General features: G+C 47.3%; 1 protein-coding gene across 1 annotated transcript in view; it reads left to right on the forward strand.

Moving 5' to 3' along the window:
* The first annotated feature begins 1,906 nt into the window (after positions 1–1,906).
* VWF (von Willebrand factor) overlaps positions 1,907–20,168 on the forward strand; it is a 121,710-nt gene continuing 103,448 nt past the window's right edge. Inside the window, exons 1-6 of the mRNA XM_005873725.2 lie at positions 1,907–2,131; positions 3,287–3,341; positions 4,776–4,940; positions 12,561–12,663; positions 12,942–13,150; positions 16,609–16,727. Of these exons, the coding sequence (XP_005873787.1) occupies positions 3,287–3,341; positions 4,776–4,940; positions 12,561–12,663; positions 12,942–13,150; positions 16,609–16,727 (651 nt within the window). The 5' untranslated portion in view covers positions 1,907–2,131. The remainder of the gene's footprint in view (positions 2,132–3,286; positions 3,342–4,775; positions 4,941–12,560; positions 12,664–12,941; positions 13,151–16,608; positions 16,728–20,168) is intronic.

The following is a 20,168-nucleotide window of genomic DNA, read 5'->3' on the forward strand; positions in this document are numbered from 1 at the left end:
CCAAAGCAATTTATCATCATTATTGTTATTTTTATGCAATCACTGCCTGTTCATATGTACCCCAGTGTTAACAGGCATGTGCTCTGACAGAGAATTGAACCAATGACCTCTCAGTGCATGGGACAATGTTCAACCAACTGAGCCACACTAGCCAGGGTAAGAAGGTGTATCCTTTTAGGTAGATTTCTGTTTGTTTCTGCCAGGAACCCCAGGTATTGACCTCATACTAACATCTGTGTCACTTCTCAACGTGGGAGTTTCTGCACCATGTGGGAATGTCAATTTTAACCTGAAACCTATATGAGTGCAAGCTCATGGCTACAAATTATATAGAAAGACTTAATGTCCCACCTCCAAAACAGATGGAGATAAACAAGTTCTTGTCTTCTATGTTGGTGCTGAATTTTTCTCCTAGTCCACCATTGGGAAACTGGGTCCCTTCCAGGGTGTCAGCCTGGTGCAGGGCTCCTCCTGACTCAGGCCCAAAGCCTCATTTCCTGTTGTTGCAAGGCTCCAGCCTGGAGGAAACCAAGAATGGATAACTACAGAGGCTCCCGCTTCCTGCTCATTTGGGTGCTTTTTCTCCTTGATCCTTGGAGATATTATTTCCCTCCCAGTTTAGCTGTGTATTTAAAGGACATTTGTCATATTTCACACAGTATATCAAGATATTTTGTAGTAAATGGATTTTACCTAATTATTTAAAAAAAGCTGAAAATTGGAAATCCTTAAGTACCTTTTCTATTATATTATGGTGATTCTGCCTCTTTTACCATTTTTTCTTGGGAATGTTCATCTTCTCCTAGATTGATAAAAGGAGTGATTGAGTGTGAGGTATGTGTGTGGGAAAGGGAGGAGGTTGGGGACATAATGGTTTCCCAGTCTTAGGGCAGGTTAGGTATCACATGAGAAGCAATGAGGTGGGCTTCCTTACCTAAATGTCTTAGGTTGCCTGTTGTCATGCCTGGAATCCCACCATGAGAATCACAGTCCTCCTCTACTTATTTTTATTTTTAGAGAGAGTGGAAGGGAGGAGGAGAGACAGGGAGGGAGAAAACATCGATGCCAAAGAGACACATCGATTGGTTGCCTCCCGTAGGTGCCCTGACTGGGACCAGGGATGGAGCCTGCAACAGAAGTACATGCCCTTGACCGGAATTGAACCCAGGACCCTTCAGTCCACAGGACTATGCTCTACCCACTAATCCAAACCTGCTAGGGCTTTTCTTCCCCTATTTTATCAGCTACCTCTTTTAGCAGGAATGAATTTAGCAGATGATGTTCTGAATTAGGCTCCTGGGAATTGGAGGTTGAGAAGAAGGATTGGGGTGTGTGTGTGTGTGTGTGTGTGTGTGTGTGTGTGTGTAAGGTCAGGGGACGAGTGGTAGAAGAATCTTTGGGAGGACTATTAGAAGCAAACCATCTCAGTCATCATTTTACAAAAGCCTGGACTTCTGACCAGCCCCCTCATCTTTAACTTGCCCATTAACCCTGGCCAGGACCCAAACTGACTGTTTTTGTCAGAGGCCAGAACGGGACCATTCAAAATACCTAACGTGGACAGGAAGCATTAGTCCTGTCCTTCCTCTAAATGTGGTGACTAAATTGGCTCAGGTTGAAGTGTTTTCTAAACTTCCCTAAAATCTGGCCTTAGAAGCCGGATCTTGAAGCTGGATCTGGCTGGATTCCTCCCTGGCCTGGACCCGCCTATATGGGGAGGACCAGGGATGAGTGTTAGGGGGCATGGGGAGGGCAAGGCAGCTCATTATGGCAGCTGCCAAGAGGTCTCCCACCAAACTGTTCAAAGCCTTATCGGCTTGGAGGTATTTCTAATACCATTTCCGTTCATTGTTTCCTCTTGGTCATTAAGAGGAGGCCAGTCCCCTGTTGTGGCAGTTCACAGCTATTGTGGTGGGAAGGGGGTGGCTGGTGGACGTCACCACTTGGGTTTTATCTGCCTGGCTGCAGGGTGTCCGCAGCCCCTGGGCCAGTCAGCAGCAAGCCAGGGCAGAGCTGCGGCAACCCCATCAGTGCAGCAGCCATTGGGGAGCATGGCCTAGGGCTGGCGGCAGCTGTGTGGCTGTTTCCCAAGGGACCTTGGAGATACGTGCAGCCCCATTTGCAGGAGAAGGTATGGTCTTCTGGGAGGAGGGCTGGCTCAGTTGTGGGAGAAAGATCAGGGCTGACCCATCCCCCTGGGGAGCTGGGCTTCTCACTCCCTGGACTAGAAGGGCCTTGTTTAGAGGGTGATTCGAAGCCAGGGCCCATCCTAATGCCCCCTTGTCCACTTGCCTCTGGGGGTCCTGTGGCTGCTTCTGTTCCTGCCTGGGCTTTACTGCTTATGCTACTCGACTACAGGAGACTGGAGCAAGCCTTGCCCCCACCTCTGGTACTTTCTGGGAGCAGCCTGCTGTGTCTGTGTGTGGGGAGGCTGTGGGAGAGGGCATCTGCTTTGGGACCAAGACTTGGCCATGACTGACATCAAAGTATTCCTTCCACATATATGTAATAGATGGGGTTTATCTCTCTTTGTTTGGCTGGCTGGGGTATTGGGTGGGAAAGGAGTCACCTCCAGTGAATCTCAAGGGACAGATTCCACACTTAATTTAGCAAATGTGACAGGGGCTCTAAGGGATGTGTGCTCTGCCAGCCAGTGTCAATTGTCTTTCCCTGGTGGGCCACACAGTGGGTACTCTTGTCCAGGCTCAGGGCTGCTGGACTTCTGAACATCGATCAGATCAACTGCCCGACATCTCCTGGGTACTGGGGGATGGAGATGAGGGAGGAGCTCATGGAACAGCAGGGGTGACTGACCAGCAAACGTGGTTCCTGAGTGTTCTCCAAGTCGGGGTGTCTGGGTAGGAACAAAAGCAAAAGATAGTTTCTACCCTCCTGTTTGCTGCCAAGTGTGGAAGGGGCAGGAAGGAATTAGGTGTGAACTAGCTGTTAACTTCTGCAGGCATGCAGGGAAATGAGAAGGGCCAGGCTGGCCTGGAGGCGTGCAGAGGAGAAGGCGGAGCCCTCCTCACTGTCCTGGCTCTGAGACTACTATTTGGGAAAGGAGCCGGGGTCCTGGCTCACAGTGACTGTTACTCTTGGGCCCGGCCAGGGACTTTGTTTTGGGACCAGCACTCCATGTTCAAAGGCAAACTCAGGCCAATGAGGATCAATCTTTTCTCTTGCTTAAAAGTAATGTTCTTTCCATTTCACGCATGGACAGTAGCACATACCAGCAGCCATCTATGTGGGCAGTGACCACCAGCTCATTTCTCCTGCTTCTCTGCAGATGATTCCTGCCAGGCTGGCGAGGGTGCTGCTTGCTCTGGTCCTCACCTTGCCAGGTAGGTACCAAAGTGCTCCCACTCTCCACTCCTGCCCCAGGACTATTGGGAACAACCCTCTTCCAGAAATAAGCAGGTGTGTCTGCAGCTCACCTGTGTCCAACCTGGGTTAGGCCAGAGTCCCTGGTTGCCTGGTCAATTCCTCTTGGAGAAGTTCTGCAGAGCCCCCTGCCCCTGACTTGTGTTCCTCAAGGAGCAGGTGCCTCGGGGAATTAATAAGTACAAGGGCCACCTAGAACAGTCTATATGATGGGGCAGGAGCGTGGGGAGAAAGGAATCCAAGACGCCGATAGGTTACTAGTTTTAGAAGGGATTGTGGAGGTCATCTAGTTGAACCTCTCATATTACTGATGAAGAGACTGAGGGTCAGAGAGGAAAAATGCTCCAAAGTCACACTGAGCCAAGACCAGAGGTCAGGTTTCCTGGGTCCCAGGCCAGCACCTTTTCACTGCATTGCACCGTCTTCCTTCTGTCACTGAGATTCTGAGTCTGTGAGTGGCAAGGGGGACCTTTTTCTGACCCTGGCCTGTCCCCACTTAGACCACTCAGGCCAGCAGCACCCAGGCTGCTGCACACAGGTTAGTCTGGGACAAAATATACATGGATCACACCCTCTGCATCTTCCAGCTGGGGACCCAGAAAATGGATTTAACAGATTTTCTGATGTTCCTCACCTGCTAACACACACACACACACACACACACACACACACACACACACACACACAGTGTGAGGGTGGAGTAAGCATATGACCCTGTAGGAGTTAACACTTTATAGATTCTGTGTATCAGACATGTAGGCTGATCTGTTTAGAATTAATATGTTCAAGGTATACAAGTAGATTAATGTAGAAAGATGCCCATTACAATCAGAAAACGTGGAAAGTGCTAAAATCCTAACAATAGGGGGTTATACTATATTCATCTAATGTGAAGTATAATGCAGTCACTCAAATCATATTTTGGAAGTATATACAATGGTGTGCCAAATTCTTGAAAATATTGAGAAATTGGTTATAATTTGCATGGGATGATCACAATTTTATAAAAAACCCACAATTGTGTATATGCTGTAAAACAGAAGAAAAAACATACTAAAATGTTAACTCTAGTTATTGTTGAATGTTACTTATGGATGATTTTAACATTTTTGTATTTTTCTTCTGTATTCTCCAACTTTTCTATAATGAGCATGTATCACATTTTAAATGCATATGGAAATGGCATTAAACCAAATAGATTTCCTGAAAAACTGTTCCTCCATTGTTGCTGTGAGTCCTGGATCATATTTGGGGGCTGAAAGCAACAGGTTTAGCCTTGTTTAGGAGGGAAAGTACTTCCCCACAGCCCAATTTCTGGGAGATGCAGCCTCATTTCTACAAGGCTTTTTGGGCTGGTGGTCTCAGCTGTGCTCACCTGTGACCTCTCCCTCCAGGGACCCTTTGTGCAGAAGGGTCACTTGGCAGGTCACCAATGGCCCGATGTAGCCTCTTTGGAGACGACTTCATCAGCACCTTTGATGAGAGCATGTACAGCTTTGCTGGAGACTGCAGTTACCTCCTGGCCGGGGACTGCCAGAAACACTCCTTCTCGCTCATAGGTGAGTCCTGGGCACTGAACGGAGGAAGAGGGAGTGGGAGCCAGCTGAGCTCAGCCCTGGCATGTGGGGGTCTGAAGGGTAGGGGAGGTTTCCTTACAACAGTGCCTGCTCTTGAAGATCCCGCAGAGAGCACCGTGGGGAATGGCCTTCTCCGTGGGTCTCTCTCCATGGAGCCTGGTGGGATGGAGAGTCTTCATGCTTCTCCAGTGATTGTGGCCACTGCTCTGGGTCCAGGCAACACTCTAGGAGCTCAAAGCATCAAGAGAAATGATGAAGTAGAAGGTGCTTTGTAACAGGCAAAGCCCCTAGCACCAGGCAAGGATCTCTGTGTGTTCTTGGTGGAATTCAGAGCATCACGCTAGTGTTGAGCACTTCCTGTGTTCTTGGAAAAGTGCCGGTATCATGCCCGTGTCATCTCTGCACCCCCACAGTAGTTCCGAGATGTAGGGACAGATATAATCACTCCTGTCTCAAAAATGGAGAACTCACAGAGGTTGTCTGATTCTCTGACAGATAATGAAAGGAGGACCTGGGTTTTGATCTTGGGTTTGTCAGGGTGAAGGAACTTTCCAAGGCTGGAAGTGAGGCTGGAGGCAGTGACAGCAAACTGGGGTTTGGTGACCTTCTCACTCTAAGAATTAATCAGATGTGTGTGCTGTGTGAGTGAGGGATGCTACACAACGTAGCAGAGGCGGGGTCCTCAGCCTTGGGGAGGTTGCGATGTCAATGGACAGACCCACATTGGGGAGAAAAAAAGCAAGCCCTACTTTCCCTGGGAAAGTGAAGGCTTAGGTCCTTCAATCTCAGGTGGTCCCAATGTTTATTTTAAGTGGATTTTTCTACCTTAAAGATTATGGTGCATTTGTCGGAACATGGATGGAACCTGAGGGCATTGTGCCATGTGAAATAAATCAGAGAAAGACAGATACTGTATGATCTCACTTATGTGTGGACTCAAAAAGCAAAACAAAACAATGTAACACCAAACTCATAGGAGAAAGAGACTAGATTTGTGGTTACCAGGGTTGGAAGGTGGGGAGTGGAGAACTGGATGAAGGTGTTCAAAAGGTACCACATTCCAGTTATAAGATAAATAAGTGCTAGAGATGAAAGGTACAACATGCTGACTCTAGTCAACTCTGCTGTATGGTGTATTTGAAAGTTGCTAAGAGAGTAGATCTTAAAAGTTCTCATTATAAGGAAAAAACATTTTTATTTTTTCCTCTCTTTTAGTTGTATTATCTATCTATCTATCTATCTATCTATTATCTATCTATAAAAATCATGATGGAGGTGGTAGAGACCTTTCACCTGTGATGGGTCTGGGGGTGTCAGTGGAAATGGAGGGTAACGGGGAAGATTTTGAAAGAAGGAAATAATGATACCTTATGGCTTTGAGCTTCAGCGGTGTTTCAAGGAAGAGGGGTTTCCATGGAGACACTAGGGTGCCTTGGAGGGGTTGCTGTCTTGACCCCACAGTGTCTTAGCTCTGCTCTGCTCCAGACTGCTTACCCTGGAGAAAGGTTTGTGAGCAATACATAATCAAATCTTAGTACCAGGCACAGAGTTCACTTTCTGGGGCCAGGGGGTTGAGCAGCATGTTGGAAAAGCCCCCTCCACTACTTACACCCAACTCTGGAACCCTCCCCCTTATGGTAGCCCCAAGTAGTCAGGGTTATCAAGCTATGTTGATGCATCTGAGCTGTCGCTGTCACCTCCTCCAGGAAGCCCCCATCCCACCCCGTCCACCCCAACCCTTTCTAGAACTGGGCTCATCAACTTGTGCTGATGGGCAGTTTTTTCCCCATAGGACCTGGTGGCTGAGTCCCCAGCAGGAAATCAAAGCATAGAAAGAACCAGAGTTGGAGTCATAAAACCTGTGCTCTCTAATCTGGCTCTTCATGGAGTGTCCTTAGGGGAGTCACACAGTGTCTCGCAGCCTCCATGTCCTCATCTTTAAAATAGAGACATTGTCAGGACCAAGGGAGATACAATATTTGCACATGTAAAGTGTTACCCAAACCTTAGTGACTGAAAGCAGCCACCTTATAGGACGTGCACTTGTCTGATGGGAACAAGGTAGAGACCAGGGGCTGCTACGTCCTGGGGCCATTTCTGTTAAGGTTAGGGTAACATCAACACCCTCCCCAACATGTTAGCCTGCCTCTCTGGCTATCCTTTGAGTTTCGTGGCCAAGGAGGAATCAAAGAGCTGTGTTAGGCCTCTCTCTCTTTCAAAACATCTCAGTGCTCCCTCCTCTCCCTGCCCTGGGTCCTTATTCTTATAACAATTTGCTCTTGTCAAGTGTCAGTTTTCTGGCAAGTCATTGGCCTAGAACAGGCTATGGACCACACTTTAATGGGGATTGGTTTAATTGATGGTGGTGGTGAGTAAGGCATAGGGAGGAGAGAAATAATCTGAGGAGGCTGGGCCTGAGAGGGGGGGCTGGCACTGCTGCTTCAGGGGCATGGGGCCAGGGGCCGGGGTCCAGCAGGCTTGGACACTGCGGGTTTAGTTCCGTGAGCATGACTGTGTCCTCGTACACAGCTCTGCTCCATTGTTCTCCAACGACATCCTGTTTTCTCAGTTCTAACTTGCAAATTCCCATTCCTCTCTGAATGTCTGTGGACCTTGTACACATCCTGAGTAAAGTGTTTATGTCTCAGCCTGAAGGGCCGCCTGGTGCAAAGGGGAGGCCCTTTCCTTGACCAGGCTCCTCCAGGGCAGGCAGGCAGGCTCCAGGGTCCCAGGCCAAGGCCACCAGCAGAGGGGAAAAGAAAGAGACGACAGGAGTCCTGCTTGGAGAGACTGCTCTTTTAAAGCCACCCTGCAGGATCTGGCTCCCAGAAACCCCCACCAACGTGCTGAGTCACTTCCCCAGCCCAAGCCATAGTGTCCGCATCAGCGAATGGCATCAGACCCGATTTCTGTTTCTCAGCGTTTGGATAATGATCACCTGCATCAGAATCACAGGGGAGGGTGAAGTGTTCGTTTGGAATGCAGACTAGCCAGCTCCGCACTCGAATATTCCAGAAAGCACTCAGAGCTGCTCTGGTTCCGATTGCCAGCCTGCTTTTCAGGCTGCTGCTTCTCCAACATGAGGGGAGACCTTGTTCCCCACCTAGATCCTCAGGCACTGAGCTCAGGAGCCATGGGGAGAGTGTCCCTGGTTTGCTCTGGCCTCTTGGGAGGTAGAGACCCAGCCCATCTTCTCCTAGCAGCTATGGGAAGTGTTAACCTGCAGGTAAGGAGTGTGGGTGTGTCCCCTCCACGCTCTCCCCCTCCTCCAGGCTCACTGGCAATTTCTAAAGGGTTGTCTTCCGAATGGCTGCACATCATGATTCCCCCGAGTTCTGCAGGGAGGGAACCAAGCAAATAAAATAGAAGGCTGACCTAGAGTTCTCCCCTGCATTAGTGCTTAACTGAATCCAAGTGTCCTGTTAGGCAGCTATGGGGCTAAGGGAATCTGGACTGTGAGTCAGAAAACCCAGGTGTGGGGCTCCACCCCAAGTTAACTCTTCTCACTGGGGTGATTTCCCCCCAGAGGACATTTGGCAGTGTCCGGAACATTTTGGGTTGTCACAACTGGGGGTGGATGCTGCAGGTGGGTAGAAGCGGCCCCACCACAAGGAAGTACCTGGCCCAGGTGTCATTGGTGCGAGATGGAGCAACCCTGCTGTAAACTCAGGCTTCCGTTTCTCCACCTGAAAGGGAGCCAGTCTAGATCAGTGTTTTTCACACCGAGTCATGCCCTGGGGGTCTCAGAATTAACTTACTGGATGTAACCAGCTTTTACAAAATTAATGGAATAAAACAGAAGACATCAGAGAATATCTGAGTGCATGGCACACCGTCAGGATAAGTATCATAGTGTGAAATGCTTGCGTGTGTACGTACTGGTTTGTAAAGGAAATTGTGTTTTTACTCTGCTTTTCTGGGGGAAAATGGTTTAAAGCCACTTGTTTTGATGATCGCCAAGATTCACAGTGCTGCCAGTGTGTGAAATGCTTGCGTGTGTACGTACTGGTTCGTAAAGGAAATTGTGTTTTTACTCTGCTTGTTTTGATGATCGCCAAGATTCACAGTGCTGCCAGAGTAGGCTTTTCGGAATCGAAGACTTCTCCAGGATACATTTCCAAAACTCCTCTTGCTGCGCCCTGCCTCAGAGGAGGATGGGCGGCATCTGGGGCCTCCCTCAGTTGCCCCGGGGCAGCAATTCCACAGGCTCCTGGCAGTTCAGTCCTCACGAAGGATTCCAATCCCAGTCCCCTGTCCGCTTGCGCCCCTAGATGGGTGATGATCCTGGGCAGCCAGCCCCATGTCCCCACCGGGATGCTGCCTCACACAGCACTCGGTGGGCAGTGGGCGCTGCCCATCAGGCTGCCTCCTCTGCTTCCTAATGCTAGTCTCTCCTGGGGTAACAGAGCTGACCGTTCACATACTTAAACCAGTACCCGGTCTGAGTCCCAGCTCTGTCATCAGTCACTAGCTCTATGACGATGGGCAAATTACCTCAAGTATCAGCACCCCCACCCCTGATGGACCTAAGTCCCATGGTCTGTGGGGCCAGGCTGTCTTCATCATTTGCTTGAACAGGGCGGGGCTCCATGCACCCACACACAGTGGGAGCCTTGGGGCTCTGTCTCACATTCTCCTGCTTCCTTCTCCTTTGACTTTCTGCTTCTGCTGCATTCTTGGCTTATCCAGCCTTATAGGCTCTATCTTTCAACCTTGCCATGAGTGGCCTCTGGGTGTGCCTATGCACCTGCTCAGCTCTGTCTCCTGGGGAACAGCTGCTTTGCTGACTTTGCATCTGTGAAAGCTTGGAGGACTGACAGATCTGTGGCTGCAGGGTGGTGGCTCACCCCAAGCCTCCTGATGGTATCTAAAGCCTTCCTTACCCACCCCCAGCCACACACTCCTGGCTGACTTGTTCTCACGGCCCTTTCTGAATTTCCACGAAGGTGAGGGAGAGCCTGCTAAAGGGAGAGGCTCACAGGGAGTCCTCTCCTGTTTCCAGGAGGGACATGCCTTGGGCTCAGAGACGACAGACATACTGATTGAGTTACCCAGTGAAGCAGGGACAGAACTGCCTGCCCATCTGCTCTATTAGGCTGGGGGTAGATGGCAGGGAGAACTGTCCTGATGGGGCGATGGGCTCTGTGGTTATTAGGGACCTGAATACCCTGACCTCTTGGGCTCATTGTACCCTCTCTGGCAGGCAGGTCATGGATGGAGCCGGCGCATTCCAAACTGGGGGTAGCATTCATTGTCAGCCCCAACAGAGGCCGGGGAAGGGATTTAGTCTTTGGTCCACTGCAAACCGGAGCTTGTTGCCAAGCTGTCTCATTTGTTTTTGTTTTCAACATTTTATTATGAACATTTCCAAACATACAGAACAGGTGATAGAATAGGACAGTGGAAACCTATATACTCACCGCTTGGATTCTTCCATCAACAATTTACTCTTATTTGTCTAGTTTCGTGTGTTTCTCTTTGGCTAATTTCTGGCTATCAGAAAGTCTGCTCCACTTTTTAAAGATGTGCTATCTGCAAAACTGTTTTAAGTGAGAATGCAGGGCAGGCAAGACTCTAGTCAAACAGTATGAAAGCCCTTCATCTCGGCTGGCGTTTCCTTTGACTCCTGACTGTGGGTCTGGAGCTCTGCACAGTGTGGTGTGTGGACTCAGGCCTTTCCTGGTGATCTCTGAGCTGCTAACACCATATCATTCAAGACTCTAGTCTTAGAATGGGCGAGTTCAGTGATTTCCAACAGGTATGCTGCACGAATATTTAAAACATGCCATACCTGACTATTTAGTCAGAGGCACTGACCTCTTTTCCTTTAGATTGTCAAATAAAAAATGACAACAGCCAACACAACAATAGCTGTCTGGTGTGAATGAATCAAAATTATACCTATATTTTTTTGTCAGATTGGCAAAACATGTATTTTTTGGGGTGCTGCAGAATTTTATTAATTAGTTTATGTGCCATGAGATAAAAATGATTGAAAATTGCTGGGCTAGTTCTTGTTTTTTTTTAAAAATTTATTCTTATTATTGAAAGTTTTACAGATGTACCCTTTTTCCCCCAATGACCCCTTCTAGCCCATTCCCTTTCCCTACTTCAGGCCTTCACCACACTATTGTCTGTGTCCATGGGTTATGCATACATGCTTATGTTTTTGTTGGGCTAGTTCTTCACATGTGACAGCCCTCACTGAAATTTCACCATAAACCAGTCTTATTTTTTTTTTTTTACTCATTCTGGTTGTTTATGAGCGTGTGTGTGTGTGTGTGTGTGTGTCCCAGGTGGCCGCTGTCCTCCAGCAGCCTCGGTCCAGCTCAGGCCCCCATTGGGGAACTCCTCCTCGCAGACCTCTGCTGGGCTGTGACTGAGGCGGCTTTGTCCTTCACTCTCTTTATCAGTGGCCCCAGCTGTGGCAATAGGACCTCATGTCAACGAACCTCCCAAGTTTCCTGGACTTCCTTCCACAGACATCCTTGCCTCCTCTTGTGTTGAGGAGCTGGAGCCCACACTCCTCTGACCCTGCTAGGAGAAGGCACGTGTCCTCATTCCCAAAGTTAACTTTCCACCTGGGCCCCGGGCCCCCTTTCTACAGGAGCCCCATGGCACTGTACTCTCCCTCTTCCTCCAGCCCCCTCTTCCTCCAGCATCTTCCGTCTCGGTCCTCACTGGCTGTCCTCACCTTTCCTATTTCCATCAGCTTCTCAGACTCTAAGCCTTGAGGTTAGACTCTACCTTGTTCCTCTGTCTCCTCAGACTCTAAGCCTTGAGGTCAGACTCTACGCTGTTCCTCTGTCTCCTTCATCTCCACGGCCTCTCAGTCATCTTTGAATCCCAAGGGCCCTGCTCGAGCACCGGTTCTCAGGGACTAGCTGTGGGTTGCCAGGTCTTCATAATGTTGCAAAAATGTGTCTCCACCTGTTTTTCTGCTTTTGTGTAACTGCCACCACCCGTGTCTCTGTTTGTCCCTCACAACTGGACCATTGTCATGTAGTCAGAGACTATTTCATCATGTGTTTGGCTATCCAAAAATCTCTAAGGGCAAAACAGATTCTTTATTGTGTCCTAAGTAAGTTCCCCACACAGAATGATGAACTTTACTTACAGAATCTTTAAACTTCTTCCAGAGAGTAAAATCAGTAAATTGAGGTGGGACTTGTGAATCTCCATTTTAAACAAAGCACCTGTTTAGAGCTGTTCAACAACATTTTAAATAACCCATCCTAGAGTGCCTGTTACCAACAACTCACTTTTATTTGCTGCCTTACAATGTAGTCAATATTTTCATGCTCATCTTAGCTTTCTATTTAGATTGTAAACCCCCAGAAGAAAGAGGTCATGCTTTTGCATTTTTCTTTTGAGAAATATAAGGGACTACTAGAAAGCTATGTATCCGGAAGACACTCAATAAATGTTTCTAGATGAATAAAATGAGTGAGCAATGAGATTTTGGGGGAGATTTTTGTTGCTCATTTGTTACATCTTTTGGGGGAACTTTTCTACAGAGATAAGGTTATAGAGGTGACGATTATAAATAAATGTATGAACTCTTTTGGATAATAATCACCACTCCTGACTCTTGTCTTTCAGGGGACTTCCAAAATGGCAAGAGAGTGAGCCTCTCCGTGTATCTCGGGGAATTTTTTGACATCCATTTGTTTGTCAATGGTACTGTGCTGCAAGGGGACCAGAGGTAAGTCAGAAGCCCCAAATGTCTGGGAATACCTCTTGCATACCCCCTCTAATATTTTACATGAAGAAGCTGGGGCCCAGAGACAGGAAATAAATGAGTCCAGAGGAAGCCAGTAGCAGGGCTGGGTGAGAGCCAGGGCTCCTGACTGCTGGTCCAGGCCCTCAGCCACTTTACATCACAGTGTGAACCCTTAGTCTGGGGTTGGGGTTGAAGGGTGGGAAGGACAGCCAGAAAATGTCTGAGAAGCCTACTTCCTGAGCTCATCCTTGTCCCTCCAGTGTCTCCATGCCCTATGCCTCCAAAGGGCTGTATCTAGAAACGGAGGCTGGGTACTACAAGCTGTCCAGTGAGGCCTATGGCTTTGCGGCCAGGATCGATGGCAGTGGCAGCATCCAAATCCTGCTATCAGACAGATACTCCAACAAGACCTGTGGGCTGTGTGGCAACTTTAACATCTTTGCTGAAGATGACTTTAGGACTCAAGAAGGTAAGCTTTTCTGGGGTGCTATTTCCTGGAGGTGTGGTTATGCTCATAAACCTTCACAATGGCTCCTCCCCTGGCACGCCAGCCTCTCCAGGACCTCACCTCAATGTATCCCGCCAACCTTATCTCTCAGCATTCCATCTCACTGCTGGGACTTCCCGTCACACCAGATCTTGGAGCTCCTCAAACCCGACTTGCTTCAAATTGAATTCCCCATAGCAACTTACACATGGGAGATGGTTGGTAAATGCTGCGTGGTTTGAACAAACCCCCCTGAACCACTATGAAAAAACTTCATAGGTGAAATCTATAAAGGAAGGGCTCAACACTGCCCCCAAAGGCCAGTTTATGTGTGTGCGCGCATGTGTGTATGTTCACAAGGAATGCAGGTAATGTGGACAATGTGGAAATCACTACTAATTTTTGGTAATTTCAATTACATAAATATTTAATTAGTGATGCTCCCTTGCAAAAACTGAGCATTTGTATATGTTCTCCTTCCTTATCACCTGACTACCCTTCTGAGTAAGGGGTTAGTGTGTAAAGAAACAGTTGGCTATTTTTTTCATTGGACTAGAAAATAGTAAGATCAGTTGTTTTTGTCTTTTCCAGCACTGATTTCTCAAACTTTTAATTGTTCAATATGTACATGTAAGGCTATTAATTTTCCTTAAGTACTATGTTAGCTGCATCACACCAATTTTGATATGTAACATATTTTCATTTAGTTCTATGAATTTTCCAATTCCCATTTTGAGTTCTTTCGTAACCTATAAAATGTTTTTAAAATTTCCAAACATTTAAAATTTTTTATTTCTCAATTAAATTAGAAATTTGGGTAGATTTGTTTGTGGCCTAGTACATAATCTTTTTTTGCAGTTGTTCTATGTATGTATTCTTTGATGCTGCAGGATTCTATATACACTCATTGAATTAAGTTTGTTAATTGTTTTAATCAAACCTGTGTCATTCTAGTAGACATCCTTATGCTTCATTTCGGATTGAGCTCCTATAGTTTCACTTCATGGGAGGTCAAGAATGGAAGGATCTTGGAGGTCATCTACTGCTTATTTTACATATGAAAAATTGAGCTCAGAAGCATGGTGGAATCAACCCCAGATCACATAGGGTAATAGAACTAGAGCAGAAACTGGGCCCTAGGGGTCTCAATTCTCTCTAGGGCTTTCCCCATCCAACACAAAGCCACTTCTCTGCCTCTTTCCTTTTTCCTTTCTTTCTTTCTTTCTTTCTTTCTTTCTTTCTTTCTTTCTTTCTTTCTTTCTTTTTACAGAGAAGAAGTCATCTAGTCTTACCGCTTATTTTACATATGAAAAATTGAGGTCAGAAGCATGGTGGAATCAACCCCAGATCACATAGGGTGATAGAAGGAAAGCTGAGACTGGGCCCTAGAGGTCTCAATTCTCTCTAGAGCTTTCCCCACCCAACACAAAGCCGCTTCTCTGCCTCTTTCTTAATATGGTATATTAGGAAGTGAGCTACTTTGTGTGGTATGGAATAACCAAGAACCAGAGAGCAGCCCTATCATGATGCCCGGCACACATCAGAAACTCCACAAATTTAAGTTCCCTTCCCTTTGGCTTCTCCCATGTATTAGTTTCCTGTAGTTACCTTCTACCATAAACTTGATGGCTTAAAACATCAAAAATTTGTTCTTCCACAATTCTAGGAGGCCAGAAGTCCAAAATCAAGGTGTTGGCAGGACTGTACTCTCTCTGGAGGCCCTAAGGGAGAATCTATTCCTTGCCTCTTCTAACCACTATTGACAATCTTTGTATCATTCCAATCTCTGCCTCTGTCCATCAGCTGCCCCTGCACACCCCCTACTGGGGATGTGCCCGCAACTAAGGTACATGCCCTTGACTGGAATTGAACCTGGGACCTTTCAGTCCGCAGTCCAGCAAGCCAAAGCGGTTACGGCTCTGCCTCTTTCTTAATATGGTATATTAGAAAGTGAGCTACTTTGTGTGGTATGGAATAACCAAGAACCCAGAGAGCAGCGCCTGTCATGATGCCCGGCACACATGAGAAACTCCACAAATTTAAGTTCCCTTCCCTTTTGCTTCTCCCATGTATTAGTTTCCTGTAGTTACTTTCTACCACAAACTTGATGACTTCAAACATCAGAAATTTGTTCTTCCACAATTCTAGGAGGCCAGAAGTCCAAAATCAAGGTGTTGGCAGGACTGTACTCTCTCTGGAGGCCCTAAGGGAGAATCTATTCCTTGCCTCTTCTAACCACTATTGGCAATCTTTGTATCATTCCAATCTCTGCCTCTGTCCTCATATCACCTTCTCTATGTGTGTCTCTGTTTGTTCTCCCTCTGCCTCTCTTTCAAAGATACATGTGATTGCATTTAAGGCATACTCAGGTAATGCAAGATAAACTCTTTCTTTCAAGATCTTTAACTTAATCACATCTGTTGCCATATAAAGAAATATCCCAGGTTCAGGAAATGAGGAAGTAAATATACCTTTGGTGGGGCATTTTTTTCTGACATCACAGAAGCCAATTGACTACATTTCTAAGGTTCTGCTTTTCTTATCTTTCCCCAGGGATAGCATGTCTCCTATTTCCCAGTTCATTATTTGATCTTGAAACATGCTTTACTCTTCTAGACCTGGCTGTACAAAAAGGCTGCCTCAATGCTCTTTGAAATGAAGATTCAGCAGTGTTATTGATGCTGCTGCTGGCTGCACCTACTGTGCACCATGCCATGTAGGCCTATGAGGTCCTCACAGCCGGTTGTGAGTAGCTGACAGTAACATGACGGTTATAAGCCCTAAGGCACAGATAATGGAGAGCACAGGGGTGCAGTGATTGGAGGTATAGTTTCCATGTCACATCTTACCTTCATTCTGCAAAATATGTTGAGTATCCATAATATGCCAGATAAGAATTTAGAGATAAGGTACACAGCCTGTGCTCTGAATTAAGGAGCTCAGAGTTAAGTGGGGGTTGAATAGAAGCAAAACAGATGCCAACACAAAGGATGATGAGAATTTTGAGAGAGGGAGCACAGAGAAGGAGCCCACCCAACCCAGGCTAGGGGGGTGGACAGGGAGCAGAGTCTGTTCTGAAGGCCTTCCTGGAGGAAGTGGTTCAGGAGCTACATCTTGAAGAATGAGTTGAGATAGTCAAGGCAGTAAGGGGGCGGAGAACATTTCACACAGGGACAATGGCATGCAAAGCCATGGAGAAGCGGGAATGGGTGGGCACACTCCTTATCTTTCATGCTGTCTTCCCCAAACACTGGCTGAGCTCTGGAGGCCCGTGCTCTGTCATGTTATGTTGTGTGCTGCGCAAAAACTACTCCCACCCCAGATGCCGATGTATGAATCTAATGGGAGTTGGTTCAGGAGATGACAGACCTAGAGTTTTTACTCAGAAGTCCTGGATCGGTATAAATGTGGCTTAATTTTCCTGAAACTTTTCTCCACAGGGAGTCTGACCTCGGACCCCTACGACTTTGCCAACTCCTGGGCCATGAGCAGCGGAGAACAGCGGTGCAAACGGGCATCCCCTCCCAGTAGCTCTTGCAACGCCTCTGAGGAAATGCAGGTGGGCACAGCCCAGGCTGGGCGTGGTCTGGATGGTGTAGGCCTTCGGGAGTTAAGAAGCAGAGGGACATCTGGCTTCAGATCCTCTACTTAGGGGAGCTGTGGGCCTACCTCTGTGGGTCCCTCTGGCTATTCAATGTAGGGTTCCCATGGGTCCCTTTCCTCCTGAAAACCAACGGTGGCTAGAGTCTGGTTAACTCCAATTCTAAAGCTATTCTGGGCCTGGAACTCTAAAAATGAATCTGGTCTAATGACTTAATATAGTGAGTGACTCTGTTTTTCTGCTTTATCCTTCAAGCTCGCTTGTCCCCAAATACTGCCATCATCACCTGCCCCTGTTTGAAATTCTGCCACTAGAAAACAATTTCTTTTTAAGTGCTCAGTAAGTGATTGTTTAAAGTACAAATAGGAGGGCCAGCACATCATTGGAAAGGGGGTTATGTGCAGTGGTGGAAACTGGGGAGGGAGGGGATGAGGTGGGCCTAAAGCGACCAGCTTGGGCATTGTTATAGTTTCCTGAGGCTGTAGTAAGTAGCAAATTATCTTGAACTTAGTGGCTTACAGCAACAGAAATGCATTCTCGCAGAGTTTTGGAGGTCAGAAGACTGAATTTAGTTTCCCTGGCCAAGATCAAGGTGCCAGCAGAGCCTGACTCCCTCTGAGACTCTAGGCCAAGCATGTCAAACTCAAAGGCTAACAAAGGCCAAATAGACAAGGTTTAGGTGGGTTGCAAAAAAACAAAAGCTGCAATTTTCATAGAAACGTAAGTTTATTTTGATAGAGACATATTGAATACACAGGCTGGAATAAATGAGTAATTGTTAACATAAAATAATAGAACATTTTAATAAAAATTAATATTTTTTAAACATTAACTTACCAGACACTGAATAACTGTACAAATTAATAAGTGTAACGCAAATCAACCTATTTTTCTTGTTCTCTGAAAGCGAAATATTTCCTGTTGTGCACACCAAACAAGTCAGTCCAAGACTAATGATGTGGCAATCGGCTGCTAAAATATTCGCTGCCAGTATTAGTGGAGACAAATGGTGCACCTGTGCATAAGGGAAATGAAGAGAACACAATTATAGTAATCAGTCATTAGCAAACATTGTAGTTCGTTATTAATAATTATGTGTAACAGGATATTGTAAAAATTAAGTTACAAAATTTTTATTAAAACATGTCTTACATACCGTTATATTGGCTGGGCTGCAAAAATATCCATTGTGGGCCACATGCGGCCCTCGCGCCACGAGTTTGACATGCTTGCTCTAGGGAGATCCCCCTCTTCCAGCCCTGGTGGCTGCGGTATGCCTTGGCTTGTGGCCACATCACTGGTCTCCTCCTAATCAGATGGTGGCACCTCCCATCCTCCCACAGCCTCATTTCTACCTGTACGGTAGCTACTTAGCAGCTCTTTTCCCTTTATGATCCCACAAACCCAAACCTTCCACTTGGAGAGAAGGGAATGGGAGTGGGAGGGTGTGGGCAACACCCTGCCCCCACCTTCTGCAGACAGAGATGGCCTTTGTGCATCCTGTGCAGGGTGCTGGGAGGTTGACACTTTAAGTGGGAAAGACCTCCCAGTACCCTCCCTCTGTCTGTGTTCCCACTGGAGTGCTCCCATGGCGAGGGGGGGGGGGGGGGGGGGGGGCAAGCACACAGCACTTTCAGCATAAGCTCCCCAATCCATTCTTTTTCTCCTCCTTCCTCCCAATTATCACCCCATTCCTTTTGGGGAGCTGAGCACAGCTTGAGTCTAGAAGGAGAACCAGGTTCCTGAACCATCCACACTGAGGGGTGGGGGAGTGACCCACTTCCTTCTAGAGCTGCTTGTTAAGCAGGTAAAGTTCAGATTGAGTGCCCTTTAGGGACAGTGAGGAGGGGGGAGAGGGATTTTATCATTTCCTTCTTTTATTTCCAAGCTTACAGTTCTGTGGTTGGCTGATGGTTTGCCCCTCCTGCCCTTTAATGTTTTAGCCAGGGGTGAGATCAAGGTTGGGGGTGCCTGAGCCAGTGAGGTGGGGTTGGAGCCGTGCATGTACCTTATACCAAATCAACTCTTGCGGACATATGAGCTTTGTTACATTTTATTTTGCAAACACAGGCCAGTTTGGTGCTGAGCAAATGCTCCCCCACCCTCAGAGTACAAAGGAATAGTCTCATTTACCCATAGAAGTGGGAGGTGAAGACAGGATTTTCAAATGGAGAACCTGACACTGAGGCCCAGTTGAGGAGGGAGACCGAGCAGTTGGTCTCCCAGAGACAAAGGGGAGGGAGGGAGAATCCACCAGAAACCTTGTTTCTCTCCCTTTTGGGGGCTCCAGCTGCAAGTTTGCTACTCACTTTGTCTACTGGGTGCGTTCAAGTCCCTGCTAACCAGTGTCTTGGGAATAGCTTAAGAAACTAGTTACCAAGGTCTTAGTGCTGGGCGGAGGCCCCCAAACACGCCAGACCTCCCAAGGTACCAGCTCCTCTGAGCCAGGTTTCAGGTTGTTTACCTGAGAAGAGAGGCCTGGCTTTGCCTTAGCCAATCAGGCTGTGATGGTCTGTGACTGGGGCGCCCTCATTGGCTGGGAAATGCCATGACTTCTCTCCTGGGAGGTGATTAACATGATCTTTGGAAGTGTGCGCTGCTGGCTTGGTCCCACTGGGCCTCCGGTTCAGAAGTCAGGTCTGTAAATGGGATCATTTACACGTGTGTGCCAGTGTGGCTCCCAGTGGCAGAGTGCTGTGTGGGGCAGACTACACTTACCTAAGAACTTTCCTTGAGAGCCTGCAGAATCTCTCTCCCACTTCTCTGGTGCTTCCTTGTCTTCCCAGGATGGTAGCAAGGAGTCAACTCCTTCTGAGAGCCAGGTCATATTACTAATACCTCAGGGATGAATGTTCCCTTGTTATGCCAACAAAACCCAGAGCCTGTCTGCAGGGACTGATAATGGCTTGTTTGAGTGCATGCAAATTTGCAGCTTTCTCAGCTTTTCAAACACAGGGCAGGACTGCTGGAGTCGGAGCACAGGGCGCAGGCCTGGTAATAAAAAAACCCCAAGCTCTAAGTGCTCGTATAATTGATGTTGATTTGCAGGCAAATCTACTGCACAGTAAACATTTTAGAAAGATCCTTAGGTCGCCTTAAAAAATTTTTTAAAAAAATTTTATCTGTCTGGAGAATGTCAGCAAGGGCTGAATGTTGTGAAGGGATCTTGTCTTTGTCTGGCAGATCCATCTGCAATGGGAAAACTATGGCTCCAGGAGGCTGGGCTAGTCCATACAGTGCTCTTGTTAACTAGAAAAAGGCAGCCCTTCCTCAAGACACTTTACCACCACCTGCTGGGAAGTTGCCATCATAAACATAACAGGACATAGAGTGTACATGCACACATACAATGTCTGTGATGTGAATGGTGGCCCCTTGGGTGTGTTGCCACTGTGCACT

The sequence above is a fragment of the Myotis brandtii genome, unplaced genomic scaffold (assembly GCF_000412655.1).
Source record: "Myotis brandtii unplaced genomic scaffold, ASM41265v1 scaffold417, whole genome shotgun sequence".
NCBI classification, from domain to species: Eukaryota; Metazoa; Chordata; class Mammalia; order Chiroptera; family Vespertilionidae; genus Myotis; species Myotis brandtii.